This window comes from Argiope bruennichi, chromosome 5 (genome assembly GCF_947563725.1).
Source record: "Argiope bruennichi chromosome 5, qqArgBrue1.1, whole genome shotgun sequence".
NCBI lineage: Eukaryota > Metazoa > Arthropoda > Arachnida > Araneae > Araneidae > Argiope > Argiope bruennichi.
Genome location: NC_079155.1, coordinates 50868294 through 50884341, shown reverse-complemented (window position 1 = coordinate 50884341; position 16048 = coordinate 50868294). Strand labels below are relative to the sequence as shown.

At 30.5% G+C, this 16048-nt stretch overlaps 1 protein-coding gene across 2 annotated transcripts in view; it reads right to left on the bottom strand.

Annotated features, from left to right (window-relative positions):
• LOC129969214 (bicaudal D-related protein homolog) overlaps window positions 1-16048 on the bottom strand; it is a 143768-nt gene that overhangs the window by 10629 nt on the left and 117091 nt on the right. For both annotated transcript variants that reach the window (XM_056083667.1, XM_056083668.1), the window contains exons 2-3: window positions 2828-3043; window positions 1445-1561 (exon numbers count right to left, since the gene is read on the bottom strand). In XM_056083667.1, coding sequence (XP_055939642.1) covers window positions 1445-1561; window positions 2828-3043 — 333 coding nt within the window. The remainder of the gene's footprint in view (window positions 1-1444; window positions 1562-2827; window positions 3044-16048) is intronic.

The following is a 16048-nucleotide window of genomic DNA, read 5'->3' as shown; positions in this document are numbered from 1 at the left end:
AATACTATAAAAAGAATTGTGAGTTATTCAATAAAGTACAGCAGCAACATTGAACAAATGTGATTCTTTTTGGATCTAAGCAACTTTTCTATTAATCAAATGACAGAATGCCTACATAAAGCAGCAAGAATCTAAAATATATCTCTTTAGAGCTTTGCCAGTTGTTACAAAACTTATGCTTAGTTTTAGGCAATAAGCCCTCAGACATCAAAATGCTGTACATAATTATACAATGATAGTTGGATAGAGTCAGAAGTTTATATTATTTTTTTACTTAATATCAGGGAAAAACTATAGTAGTTTTGTTGGGAAATAAAAATTAAAAGGTAAATGTAATTTCATCTAAAGGACTATTTATAGCTGGTAAAGGATCATTTTTAGGACTCTGTTAAAAGATTTAAGCATGAGATTAGGATAAATATTTAATAAACACAATATACTTAAATACAACATAAAGACAATGCTGATGTTCATTTAAGAGTTTAATCTAACTTCAACTGAGAACTATATCATTCTAAAATATCTAATCCATTCAGATAAGACTTTCTGCAAATATGCAAAAGAGTTGCAAAGAAACTTTTCCATGTTTATTCATCAGCATGCCAACTCCTGACTTTTTTTTTTTTTTTTAATATCAAAAATAATTTGTCTTAAGTCTCAAAAACTGAAGAACTGCCTTAATAACACAAAATGCCTTATAACATTATTAAGATATCTCTTGTTATTTAGCAGGTATTCAGAATATCAAAACTACTGTGGTAGACATATTGCACAGCTTGTACTAATAGGAAAATACTTGTATTTAAGCAAGTACAGCTTTTATTTCAAAAATTTAAAAAATGTCCTGATAAATATATTGAAAAGCTATATTTTTATCAACATTGTTCTTTATGAAAATTTATTAGCACTTCATATTTGTTGATATAAAACAAATGAGTTGATATTATAGATACAAATAATATTTTCTTTATTTTCCAGAAATTTTAACACATAAAATGATGTAGCATTTTTAGGATCAAAACTGCTGTGGTATTATAATTTTAATAGTAACTATAAGATATGATTATAGTTATTGAATGAATATATTCTATTCCATGTCCATATAACATGATAAAGTTTTAAGCTAAGACACTTGAGATCAATGTGCAATCTCCAAACTTTAATCATTTTGGAGCAATTTCTTTCCAAAAGCAATTGTAATAAATTTTTTTATTAAAACCTTAAAAGGCCCAAGCACATTAATCTTAAGTCTTAACAGTTTCCATTTATGAATGAAATCTATCTGTATGTACTGATAAATTATCATTTTGTCCACTTTTCTTTATATCTTTAGAGAATAAATTCAAATTCTCTTTCATTTTTTTAACAATATTCTTTTATGTTTCATTTTTTAAGAGAAGTAAGTAAATTAATGTTGGAAAGAAAATAAAAAAAATTCTTGTACTTCTTCTCGAAGACCTTCCAACTGTGAAACATGATCATGAAGATTGGATCGTCGAACATTAAATTGTTCTCTGAGTGTCTGCAGTTGTGCTTGCAATTGTTCTTCTGTTCTTGCAGCCTGAAAATAAATGTAAAAAGCTTTTATTGGAAATGTGAAGCACTGACATTAGAAAAAAATAAAGCAATATAAAACTTGAAAATTTAAAAAAAAATGAATGTTTAAATAATGAATGTTTTAATAAATGAATGTTTTAAAGCATAATATATTCCAGCCATATTGTAAACGGAAGTAAATGTTATAATGATGTATTACGCATATATAATACTGAAGAGGATAATCCTCGATAGCGCAATTGGCAACGCGTCAGTTTTATAATCATACTAGAAAAATATATAAAATATTTAATTTCATGAATTTGTAATTAACCGCACAGACGAATAAAATGATGACGATGGAACCACTTAATATAATATTCAAAATATTAAACAAGTACACTACTTCTTTAACTAATACATATATTATATTCCATTTTCATTTGCTCACTTTAATTCCAACCAAATCCTATTTTAAGAATTTAATTCCAAATTTCGCGCTACAACTTCCTTTGCTTTTGCGAATGCGCAGTTCCGCTTTTGTATTTTTAACTGCTTTGCTAAAGTTGCCATTGACAAATTAATATAAATTCATTTGTTAATATTTTGCTCGCGTGATCTATGACAAATGTTCCACGTCAACGAAGGCAATTCATGTAATCAAAGAAGGGGGAAGGGAGGAGACTATAGAAAAATAAAAGTTACAATTTTAAACAAAGGATTCTATGAATAGGGAAATGTATGTATGTAAAAAATGTAAATATGTAAAAAATGTGGGATAATTTTGAAATTTGAACTGGAGCGCCTAAAAAGTTTCATTATCTTGTAAGTATTAATGGACTTTTATCTCATTTTGGAGTCTATAGCGCATCGTGAAGTAGAAACTGTGTATAGTACACATTTAGATATATGTTAGATGCTTTGCACAATTACTTTTTTTTATTAGTAGTACTACTAGTTTTGATCATATTTATTGAAAGTTTGATCATTTTAATATGACCACAGATACACTTACTTATTTCATCAGTAAAATCTTTATATACTGCAAAATTCTAAACAGATTCGGTATAATTTTAATCTCTATGCTGTTTCACACAACGAATCAAACTTTTAATGCAATCTGTCAAAAGGTGCAACTTAATTAGCTTAAATTTGTATTGTCGTTTTATAATAGTTGTCTTGTTTATTAAATAAATTTGTGTCTTGCCAGTTTCTAATTTTGGCTAAGCTTCATGAATATATTGCCTATGAAAATTATCACAAAACAGTATTATGTAAATAGGTATCTGACCTGTTTGAGCTGGGCCGTTAGCCTATGATTCTGTTCGGTGAGCTCTTGTAACAGCTGCGCTTTCTCCTTCTCTGTGTTCCTTTGTAAAGCGGTCTGCTCCTCCAACTCCTTCTTCAGCTCCTCGATATCACTTTGCAGCTCCAGGATGCGGCTATCGTAATCCCCCACCACGGAATCCAGTTTCCGACGTAATGCATGCTTCTCCTGCTCCAGAATCTAACAAACAAACATATAAAAAGATAATTTTAAATCGACTAGACGAGGAGATCTTTTGGTTAAAAGAAATAATTTCTATCAAAAAAAAATCATAGTTATGCCAAAAATACTAAGAAAGAATATGTTTTATTATTTGCTAGATTTATTATTCATTTTCAGAATGATGTTTATTAAAAGTAAACATCTGGTTTTTCTATATTGTTTTTTCTCTTCCAACAATTTACTTATAAAGTAGTTATGTATCATTTATAATGCAGTACAATTCAGCTTTTGCATATACAAATTTGAACAAGAAACGGAAAAACACAAACATTGAATTGGAACACAACGGATTTCCAAATTATAATAAATCACATACACATAAAAAAAAATAATAGTAACAAAAATGCGTGAGATTGTTTCTAAATATTTAAGACATTTTTAATTATTTACAAAAATGAATAACTAATTTGTTATGCAAAGTTAAAATATTTTCACTTTTTTTCACGGCATAAATAAATTATACCGAGAAATCTACTTTTATAAGATTGCTTCAATTCCCCCCCCCCCAAATTACAACTTTCTTTTAATCGATTTTTTTGTGATAAAAATGTATATGCATAGTAATATAAAATATAAGTATTAATAAGAAATAAAATCAAAATTATTTATATTCTACTATTTGCTACATTTATAATTTTACATGTCGACAATCATAAAGCGACATCACATTGAATGTCAAATTTTAATATTTTCAGAACCGTGAAAATTTTTCTAACGTTTTTTTAAAATTTTAAAATGCTAAAACACATCATTTATATTCAACAATTTCTAATATTTAATGCAAGCTTAGAACTAAAATTTGAAACGAGCACTTTCAAAAACAAAAACAAAAACAAAACAAAAAAAAATGCATTGTGAAGACTATTATAGTTTACAGAAATAATTAAATATTGATGTGTTTTTGGCATTGTAAATACCAAAGTAATATCTCAATTTTTATTGTTGACTGCTTAGATTACATGATTATTAGAAAATGCCGTTATAAATCATAAGAACAATAAATGCCACCCAACGCTACTTTTGTTATCCAACTTTTTGTAAACATATATTTAATTTAGCAGCACTTTTTATGCTTATTTTTACATACAAACATTTAAGAATTCGTTTTAATAAAATCCTTATCGAAATGGTGCACAGCTTTGCACCATCTGTCCATTCCTGCTATTCTGATTACCATTGCCGTCAAACATGATGACTCATAATCAAGACACTTGCCATTATTTCGTCTATTAATAAACAAAAAATAATCACTAACATGCGTTTTGTGACTGCCCGACTGTTCCACCAAGGTCTTTTAACGAGTTTTTTTTTTATTAGTTTAGATCTAACAGATGTTAACGACATACAGTGATTCCCCAATCTATAATAACAAATTAAATCTAAAAAAAATAGTATTTAAATATGTTTTACTATTAGGGGTATACTCGTTTTTTTAAAAACATTTTTGTGTATAATTTCATAAAAATTATTTTTGAAAATTAGCCAATTTAATCATGATTGCACTTGCAGAAAATATTATTTCAAATATGTATATTTATTATTAGAGAATGAGCAGATTTGGAGACAAGCAACTGGAATCTTCTACTGACATTAACAGAATAAAAATTTCAGGTGCTCATCCTTATCTTTAATCATTATTCATCAATCCACTCTTGAAATGATAAATTTTGATATCAATCTAGTCTAACTTAATTTAGAAAGTTTACATTTGAATTCAAAATTAGATGTTGCGTTAAGAAAAAATTGAGTAAGTGAGAATTTTATCATAAACATAATTGCTTACATAAGAAAAATTTAGATATAATTATAGGGACCACGTGTATAAGTTGACATTATATAATTTGCAGTTAATGAACACTGAAGCGAGTTTGGATATTGCTTTGAAGCGGTTGCACTCAATGAAATTAATATTAATTGTTAAAGTTTATCTGTACTCAGTAGGAATTTTTAGCATTTATTCAGCATTAAAATTCACAATCATTCAGAAATAAGAAGAATTCAGATTTGTTTATGTGTAAAGTTGATGATAATTCTTATTACTAGAAATATCGTCAAAGATCTTTAGTGAATATTAGAATATTTAAATGCAGCAGAATTAAATTTTGAGTATTCAGTTATCAGATAATTAAATTCTGTTCAAAAATAAGATAGAGCTGCAGTTTCATTGATACAAATCAATTAACTCGTCTTTTTGAAGTATTTTCGTTGTTTTAAGAAACGTGATTTTGAGTATCATTACAAATAAACAAAATTTGAAATCTGAAACCATTATTTCAGAAGTCGCCAATTACAAGAATGTTGATTTTATTTTTCTATTTTTTTTTTTTTTTATCCACATACGCTCTCAACAGATACAAAATAATTCTATCCGTATGTCGTTCGCATTTGACCACCAGAATCTCAAATATTTCTGTAGAATATGGGATATTTTCTGTACTGGATCGCAGTACATTTATGGACCTCCGATTCCTGAAATATTTGCTATCTTATACAACGAAAGTCATCTCCGAAATACGCATCAGAGCTATGAGATATATCAAGAAGCCTTAAGAAAGGGCATTCATTGATGAGGTTTCCCTGATCCTTGCTTTGGGACCTTCTGTCCCTCGAAACACAGGTAATCCCATTAGACTAAAGCATGCAATTGATAAATATAACTAAGAAGCTCCTGAACTGCACTCACACGCACCTTCGACAGACGCTTTTGTCTCCCAAAATGAATACGATTCGAAGCATACGATTCAGTATTAAACAAAAACCATTATCCATGAAAATTTTTATAATATTGGCTATATTATGCCCCCTTTCACTCTTGATTTTCTTTTTTAGTTTAGAGTTTTGTCTTTCCCTTTCAGCTCAAATTATGCAAGAATCAGCTTATTTTACTGCTTTATATTATAGCATTATTTACTATGTATTTTGAATTCTGTTCCATTGACCGATTGTATCTACTATTTGATATATATCATCAGTTTTGGGTTCAATTGAACAAATTAAATGCATTTATATAACTCATTGTATCTTCGAATCATTATTTTCAAATACACACGAATAGATAGAAACTCAGCCTGGTGACGTTTTAGTTCATCCAAAATTTGACAGAAAACTAAAACTTTGATATAAAGATCACATATTATTTTTATCTGTATAACTTGTTGCATGTTGAATTATCGCATTAAGAGATTATTTTTAAAAATAAAATTTTAGATTTCAGAGAGACGGCGATTAATTTCAAAATGAGATCGATTTTTTTTTTGTACAGTTTCAGTACCTTGTTAGAAAGTAGAAATATGTTTCTTTAATGCAATTCATTTCGACATACATATTATTACGAATCTTTACAAGGACATATCAATAAGAAACAAAGATAATTTTGTACAATAATAATAAATGCAATAAATGACAATATGAAACAGAAATGAATTGTCAATTTATTGTTTTTCTACGTAATTGCAATTCCTGTTGTGGCATTTGTCCCGTCGCGGAATCACTTTGAAAATTCAAGTCTCACAGAACATTATCACTCGTATAAGGTCGCCACCAAAGAAAAACTTTCGATAGACAAGAAAACCTAAACAGATGAAACCATGGGATGGTACAGATGAAAATTTGAAGGTGCCATGTTCGAGGCTGTATGGGGAGTTCTCCTAAATTTCGCAACAGAGTCTTTTGAATGAATGGGCCGACGGCGTTTTACGGGAGCGGGATTTTCAAACTCATCCAGAGCTAGGACAAATGCCTCAAAATAAAAAGCAATTATACGAAAAAGTAATAAATTGATGATGCTTTAATTTCCATTTTATATTTTCATGCATTATATTTTTTATATAATGAGCAAAATTATGTACGCTACTTATTGATACCCCCTCATAATATTATTTCCTTGTACACTAAGTCTCCTGATTCCTTAGTTACACACACATATATATATATATATATTGTTCAATATTATATATTAAACGATATTCGTAATATTGTAAAATATTATGCAGTCTAATATCGCTTTGTATTGGATAATACTGTGCATCCTAAGTAATAAAGAGAGTTTAGAAAATAGCATTAACGATGCTGAATAGATACTAGGCCAATAATCTTTGAATTTGGGATAAATTTGGCGACTTTGGGAAGAAAAAAAAAATGAAAAATTAGAAATCATTGGAATTTTTTCGATACCACGATAGAAGCGAATATACGAAATTCTTCTAGAAGCTCCTTTGTTATATCTGGAAGACTATAAAAATCCGAGGATGGATTATCAATTCGCCAGCAAGTTTTCAATGAGCATTTTGTGTCCCGGTTGTTTAATAACGATTTGTTGCTTGTATGTTAGATTTCTTCAGTGCTGTTTCATTTCCGCATTTTTTGTGTTTTCTTATTTCCGTTTCTTGTAGAAAAAAGCGTTGTTATTCATTATCGGACTTGTTGAAATTTTCAAGGAGGGACTTTTCCGTAAAAATATATTTATTTGGTATTATAAGGTGAAATAAATGTATTATCATTATGTTTCCTCATTTTTTTTAACATAGACGTTTAGACTATTGATACCTTTTACTAGGACTTCCTTTTGCCACGCCATTGATTAAATAAATAACCATTTCTACCTGAAACCAAACTATTTGTTTAATGTGTATTTCAACCTCATAAGATATACTGCAAATAAAAACCACTACGGGACAAAAGGATGAGTGCAAATAGCGGGGAGTTTTCTTCCAAAGACCTATTCATTTCGATAAGGCCTTTGATGTCACCCATGTCACGTGATCATTAACTTTTCAGCCGTCGGAAGAGGGGAGCGGAAATGAGTTCCGACAGCGAAGTGGGTGTGTCTGGCTCGATACCTCCCCAAGAAACATCTGTTCTGCATAACGTATCGTTTGATATAAATTCACTTAGCAAATTGTTATCTCTTGTAGACATTCAACGAATCTCCTTTGGGGCTATCAAAAAAAAGAGGGAGAGAGACGGGCGATATTAAAATGAACAAAGGAGGACTACAGAAAAGATTTCTCAGAGCAGAACAAGATAGACGGGGGAAAGGAGGGAGAGGGGAGACGGGGTGTATGTAGACACGCCTCTCGTGCTATGGAACAATGAGATGGATGAGTTCTACTCCAAACTTTTTTGTCGCCATTTTTTTTATTAAATAAACGAAATAAAAATCACACACATAAAAAGATATTCAAAAGCTTTGGGTCATACTCATAAAATAAGTACAGCTCTTGAGTGATGAGTTAAATTTACGTTACTTTTGATGTTAAGCTAGAAATCGTTTGGAACGGACTTTCTAATTTTGAACCATGGTTAATCATGAGAAAACGACACGTTGAGATTTTCCTTCCCAAATTTTTATACCATATCAGCGGAAAAACACTTGGCTCAAATGAAATTAAAATATTTGAAAATCCTCCAAACCGATTTTCTGTAGATTTGAATCCTGAAACTGGGAGGATCACCAGAAATAGCCATTGGAGCGAAAAGTTCGGATGAAATTAAATAGAGAAGGTTTCGAACTGATGATTAAGCCAGAGATATAATTTACTGTTAATGACTATCAATCTTTTACTTTCTTTTATATGAAGAGGAAAAAAATTGCATTCGCCATTGTATTGTAATCGTCAAAAAAGACGATCTAAAGATTTGACATACTTTGGAACCCCACGAGTACAAAAAACACATTTCTAGAATAATGTCTATTTGTCTTTAAGCACGTTAACTCAAAAAGGAAAACGCTTTGAATTGTACATATGTAGGTGTAATCCTAACACAGTTTTATAGATGAATTAAAATTTGGACGAAATACATCTGAAGGAATCTGTCTATCCATAAGATGCGACCACGATAACTGAAAATTGTCCAGATCTAGATAGATGCAATTTAGTACATAGTTTTTGCATCAGAAATGTACTGTTCGTTTCAGTATTTTGAGACGACCACTTTTCGACGATTCTATCTCATTAAGGGAGGGGGGAGACGCAGAAGGATGAGAGCATTTCTGGAATTTTTCATCATTCTTAATTTTTGTCCAATTAGATACTTTTTTGTTCAATTTATAATATATATATATATATATATATATGTGTGTGTGTGTGTGTGTGTGTGTGTGTGTGTGTGTGTGTGTGTGTGTGTGTGTGTGTGTGTGTGTGTGTATCACATCATTTCTGACCGTCTTATTTTAATTCAGTCTGCGAGTAATCCGAACTAATTTCATTGTTAAATGTAAACATCCCCTCCTTTCATCTTTCCTCTCACCCCTGTTTTGCCGAATTAAATCCATCTTAACGCATGCGCAAAAGCGCGGAGGGTTGTAGCATTCGTTGTCAAACAATAATTGTATATTAAATTTTGGATTAAAACCATATCTGATCATTAAAAATACATTTTTTTTTTTAAAGTTAAAGTGATGAAAAGCCATTTTTATGTAATGATATTTTGGGGAATTAACAGCTCTCTTAAAAGACTCGCTTAATTTCCAATTAATCAAAATTCCCATTAAAATACTCTCTTCAAAAGGGAAAAAAACGCTCCGAAGTGTACATTTCCACTTTGCAAATTTCGTTGCTCTGGGAAATACAATCTGACCTGTACAGCGTCAACAGACAGATATGTTGTTTTATTATTAGTGAAGATTTTTAAGTATGTCTTTTTATTTTAGCCCTAGCGGAATAAATATTTTCTTATTTCAGCTTATATTATCCACCTTAGACTGCCAGTTGGTTCACCGCGATTAATGATCACTAAAGGCAGAGGGGGGTGCCAGCTCAGGTGTCGTCCTCGTCATCTGACCGCGGCTCAGAATTACGAGATCCGTCCCTAAATGGCCCTAGTGTTGCTTTGAAACGAGACTTTAAAGTAACTAAACTAAACTAAACTCTGCGTTTTTTAATTATCTTATTCTTAATATTATTATTTTCATATACATATGGACAATAATAATTTCCTAACAATATTAATGTCACAGACAGATTAAATTTTATGGATTTAAACGTCGAAATTTAACTAAATTTCATTTTTACTTCGAAGCTTACAGCCAATTTCCTCTACATACATAAGACAAAGAAAATGACACAAAAGAATTACTTTTCGGAAAAGAAATTGAACAATCTGTGGTTGGATAACCTGACGAATAAATGAGGGAAAACCCACATCTCTATTTTATCTTTTTTAGGAGTATTCAATCTCATGAATGATCAATGGGGTGTGGACGGAGAGTCGGCCTCAAAGGAGTCTTTAAAAGAAGGGTGTGGTCGCAATTTTATATCCTTCTTCGCGATCGAAAATTTAGTCTCGATGAAGACAGACTCTTCTGAGAAGACAACCTTCCACCCCGAAAATTAATTTAGAATGTTACTAGATGAAATTTTGTTGCTCGTACAATTTTGATCATCCATTTCAAACGATCTGAAATTTTTCTTCGAGTTTTAAAGAAATCCGTTCTATAAGGTTTCCAAATTGTGTACCGGAAGTCATTTTTTCATGAATCATGACAAGATTTTTAAAAATAAATATGCCTTTCCACAATTTGAAAGAATGTGATGTGGGTCTAAAATTTTCATAAAACCATATGACAGCAATAATACAAGAAAAAAGTAGCATAATACACAAATAAGCCACTACTCGTATTGATTAAATATATATATTTGTTGCACACAATACATTTGTAGTGTCGCCTATTTCTCATATTATATATATATATATATATATATATATATATATATATGTATGTGTGTGTGTGTGTGTGTGTGTGTGTGTGTGTGTGTGTGTGTGTGTGTGTGTGTGTGTGTGTGTGTGTGTGTGTGCGTAATGATATTTTAAACTCTTAATTTAACCAAATTAAATTCCAAAACTTTATCCTAATTTAGCCTATAGTAAAATATTTTTTTTTTTTTTTTCTGATTTCATTCCACGTATGAATCTGTGTAAAAATTACTGCGCAATCAATCTACATCTCAAATGAAAGTGATCCCTTCGGTGCCCTTGAAAAGGTGTCAAAGGTCACCACATGTATTGAATTGGCACGTGGCCGGAAATCCCATGTTATATAAGACTAGTGATCATTTGTTTCGGCCCTTCTTCCCTTTTTTCTTACTTCTGCTTTTGTGCCGCTCTGCGTCTGCTTGTAAATAATTATGCTTTCACGAAATGGATATTAAAATTAATTTAAAAATATAGCATGTCCCTTCAACGTCTTCGAACTACATTCTATTTCAACCAAAATAATATATATATATATATATATATAACGTTATGAACGTTCACTGTTCTTTATCACTTGGATATACGCTCTTTATCATTCGTATTAATATTATTACATTTAATAACAAAAATAATTTTTTTTTCTAATTTTCTTAAAAATTCCTTTTGAGATGAAGAGAAATGTATGCAATTAGTCTTCTAAACCAGCTGGATTGATCTGCCCATAAACTCTCACGCATGCTCTCTAATAAATTTGTCACACCAGAGAACGCGTTATATGGCATTGCCGCACAGTAGTTACAAAATATTAACTTTTGGCATGAATTTAGTGTTTTACTGAATCTGTCATCCTTGAAAGATTTTGGGCTTTTAATTCCTGGCATTCGGTTGATAATGCCCGAGAAACAAATTTATGTTTTAGATACGTTTTTCTCAATCGATTGAAACAAAAATTTGACACAAAACTGCACTTGATGTCACACAATCCCACACCAAATTTGATATTTTTAAGTCATTGCGTTTTTGAAGTATTGGGTTTACATGTTGTGAAAGTACAGACCGACTAACAATCAACCCTTTATTAGATATGGCACGCAATGTATCGAATGTTATCTATATAGTTTTCTTCCTCTTGTAATGAATTTATATTAGAGCAGCTGGATTTCCTCTGAACAGATTTTACTAAAATTCGATAGAAATCTGAAAATTTGGGGTTAAGACCATTTACCAAACTCCATCTGTCAAGCTCACAACGTTTTTCAGTTATTTTTGTCATAGACAGACAGATGGACATTTTCCAAAAAGAACTCGACAAGGAGGTCTAAAACGTGATAATTTGTCAAAATCTTTCATCTTTCTTTATATTACGTATACGAGAAAGAAAATCATTGTACTGAGGATGAAATAGGTCGCTATGTATTCGGTTTATAAAAAAAGGATTCTAATGTTTAAAAATTTGGGAATAGTTTTAAGGATCTTATACGCTTTTTAAGTGGTGTTTTAGGACAAAATAGAATACACTTCTTAATGGTGTTACTTCACATGAAAAAATATTCAAATTAGAATATACACGCTGAGCAAATATGGTGATATTATCCATTAATTGCCTTTTAAGTATATTTATCTGGATTTAGGACGAAAAATGGCATCATTCAATATTGTTAAAAAAAGTACATTAGATTCATTCCAATGATCGAACAATTTTGCGGAAAGCCACATACCATATCCGTTATTCAAACGCTCCTGGAATTCAGGACGAAAATTATTCATTTTGGTAAAAACCGCTCTTTTAGCAGGTCAGTTGCATTTTTGTAGACAGAATGATCATAGGGTGTTTCGCAACTTGTCTACATAGTTCAACAGACCACGACGCCATTCAATTGAAACGGCTTCGTCGTCAGACAGAAATGTGATTGTTTCGTTCACGTTTTGAATGGAGGTCAGCCAGGGTGCTCGCTTCGCGATTTTTTTTTCTGTTGAAACAGCCTCATTTTTTAAATTTGCGAATTTCAAACTCATAGAATAGAACGTGTAACTAAAAAGAACAATCCAACAATTTACTACACAATTAAGATTCATTTTTCAATGATGTAAAGTAACATAAAACATGTTTTAAAATTTTTTAATGAATATAATTCTAAAGATCAATTATAAACATACATTCGAAACACCAATAAGTTATTTCGAAAGTAGAATATATGATCTATAGGAAGAATAATCTATAGAGGTATGGAATCACACTTCATGATGAATATGCCATTAGATTTATTGATTAATAGCTGCAAATTATTCCAATTAAATTGTTTATATGCAATTTCATCTTAATGATTGTGTCTACAAAGTAATTTTAAAGAAATTTCGCTAATATGGAAGTCGCACTATTTCCGTAATTCATACTTTGTGCTATTTAAAATTTGGAGAAAAAAAATTAAACTTCAAAATAAATCTAAACATTTTTTTAGCTGAATCTGAACGAGTTCTTAAAAGGAGATTAGGACATAAAATGAAAGCATTCTGTTTGCGTATATTACAGGAAAAGTTTCATTATTGATTTCATCTGTTATTTAAAAAATCTGTTATTTAAAAAAAAAAAAAAACTGTTTTTGACAAGCAGTTGGTTTCACATGAATATTGATTGCTTACTTTAATTAAATCTTTTATACATAAATTCATGTTCATCATTCCCTCCAAAAATATTTTTAACTATCAAAATAAGACACACATTAAAGATGTGTTATTTTAATACTTTATATCTGCTCTACATAGATATAAAAACAAATCTTTTTTCTTTAGTTTTCAATAATGAGAGTAAAGTATTTGATGAAACAGTAAACAACAATATTCATTGCAACCAAGGGTAATTTTTGAAATATTATGGGGGATATAAAACTCAAACTTGTGCAATAATATTTTTGGAAGTTGTCATAGAAAAATGGCAAAATATCACTGAATTAAAAAAAAATCACTCTTATGAGCACATTTTCATGCTTCAAAGATATTTAAATCAAACAATCTGTCTTGTAGAATGTAACACTTAACTAGAATGTAAAACTTATAGGCGCACAAAGGGTTGAAAACCTTAGATTCTTAAGTATTCAGAGAATATTATTGTATGAAACAATTTTGAAACTAAGCAGTATCTTTAATCTTTCTTTCTCATTTTCAGCTACCATACTCCTCGACTAATTCCTTTCAAATATTGTTCTTAATAAGATATGAATAAAAAGAAAAATTTTATCTTGTATTGCAACTACAAAAAGTGTTTATTACACACTTTAGTATTTGTTAAATTCTAAATTGTGTACGCTCTTCAAATTCATGAATAAACAAAACCCTTAGACTTACATAATTTAATATGAAATACACATTTCATGATACTAATTATTCTTAATAAAAGAATAAATGGAAAGCAATCATCCGAGCAAAGAAAATTCATGCAGCTGTTAGTGGTGGTGGAAATAAACAACACTGGAAAGTCACGAAAAATATTATACGTTTCACCATCTGCCGTTCTCCTCCTCCCATATTATATATTTCTGTCGAAGTTATCACACCTGCGCAAATGAGAAAGTCCCTTGCTGTTCATCATATTAGTGCCTTATTTAAAATTATATATGAGTAAAAATTAAAGAACAACAGCTTCAATGCTTTGTGTATGCTGCAGAATGAAATTTAAACAAAACTTATAGAAATTAAGTCACAATGAATGTCTTACGGCAAAATTTGTAAACATTCATTAAAAATGAAATACCATCGCTGTTATATAAAAATGCCTTATGTAAAGAACTATATATAATAAACAAAATGTGAAATTTCAATGCAATAGGTGGAACAATAGTGACAAATAGCATTTTATGACAAAATAGAAAAAAAATCACATGCTCTATACAGCAAAATGAGTTCAGTTAGTTATATTAATGTCCCCTTTTAAAGCAAAACTATGGCTATTTTAGGACGGACCTCGTACTTTTGAACCGCTGTCAGATGACAAAGATGACACCTGAGCTGGCACATCTCTCCAAACTTCCACATCACACCAGCGGGAGGACGTTTGGCTCGAGGGATTTAGCGTTCATCAGACCCTCTTATACAACGGTTCTTCGGTAGAATTGGGTTTCGAACTTGGAGCCTACCGGTACCGAAGCCGAGACCTTACCACCAGGTCACTACAGCCCATAGGAATTTGAGATCAGATGTAATTAACTTATGCATTCGTTTAGCATCAATAAAATGTTTTACCAAATTTGATAACTATAGCATATTTCGAATGTGAGCAAAATTCCAATTTGCCAAGAGTATATATATATCAGTGCTTCACATACAATTTTTAATTTGACGAATTTTTTTGTTAATTTTGTTACATTAATACCCCGTTTAAAAAGTAACACTGGGGCTATTTCGTGATGGAAATGGCAATTTTGAACTGCGATCAGAGACTAGGACAACACCTATGGTATCCCCTCTCTAAAGTTCCTCGCCGCACCAGCGGGAGGACATTTGGCCCCGACAAATTTACCGTGCACCAGACCTTCTTACATGACGGTACTTTGGTGTTATCTAGTCTCGAACCTGGAGTCTACCAGTACCGAAGCCGAGACCTTACCACCAAGACACCGCGGCCAAATTAGTTTCGGATTTTAAAAATTCTATATTTTAACACACTAATAAGAGAAGATTTTAAAGAGCTTTATATTAATTATTATTTTTTAGATTGATTTATTAGTCATAATAGAGGAGCATTTTTATGTATAGTTAAAAGTAGAGAAGAGAATTGTTCAGAAGCTATTGTTTACAATTAGATCTCACTAATTATATTTAAAAAGCTTAATATTTATTTATAAGTAAAAATTGAGAAATCCGGTTTGGATCAATGTGCTTGATTTAGCTCAAAATCCGAGACACTGATTCAAACCACAACAAAAAATGATAAAATGGTACTGTTCTAGTTCATTCGGGAGTCTGGCTATTTTATTTTTGCACTATCAGTGAGATAGAGTGTATGATCTGCAATGGTCTGAGAGAAGCAACTTAAAAGTATACAAATACTCCGCAGATGAACTTTATCTGTTAAAGTCCGATAAGAAAAAAATTAAAAATGTAACTGAATTATATAGAAGCAGAACAAATATGAAACTATGAAAACTTTTAAAATATGGTAAATAAACACTAATATAAAAATTACAGGTCAAGAGGTAGGAATGGGAAAGTCATGGAATTAAACTGAAAGATGAGGAAAAATCTTTTATAAGAGTTTCAGAATTTTTGTTAAGT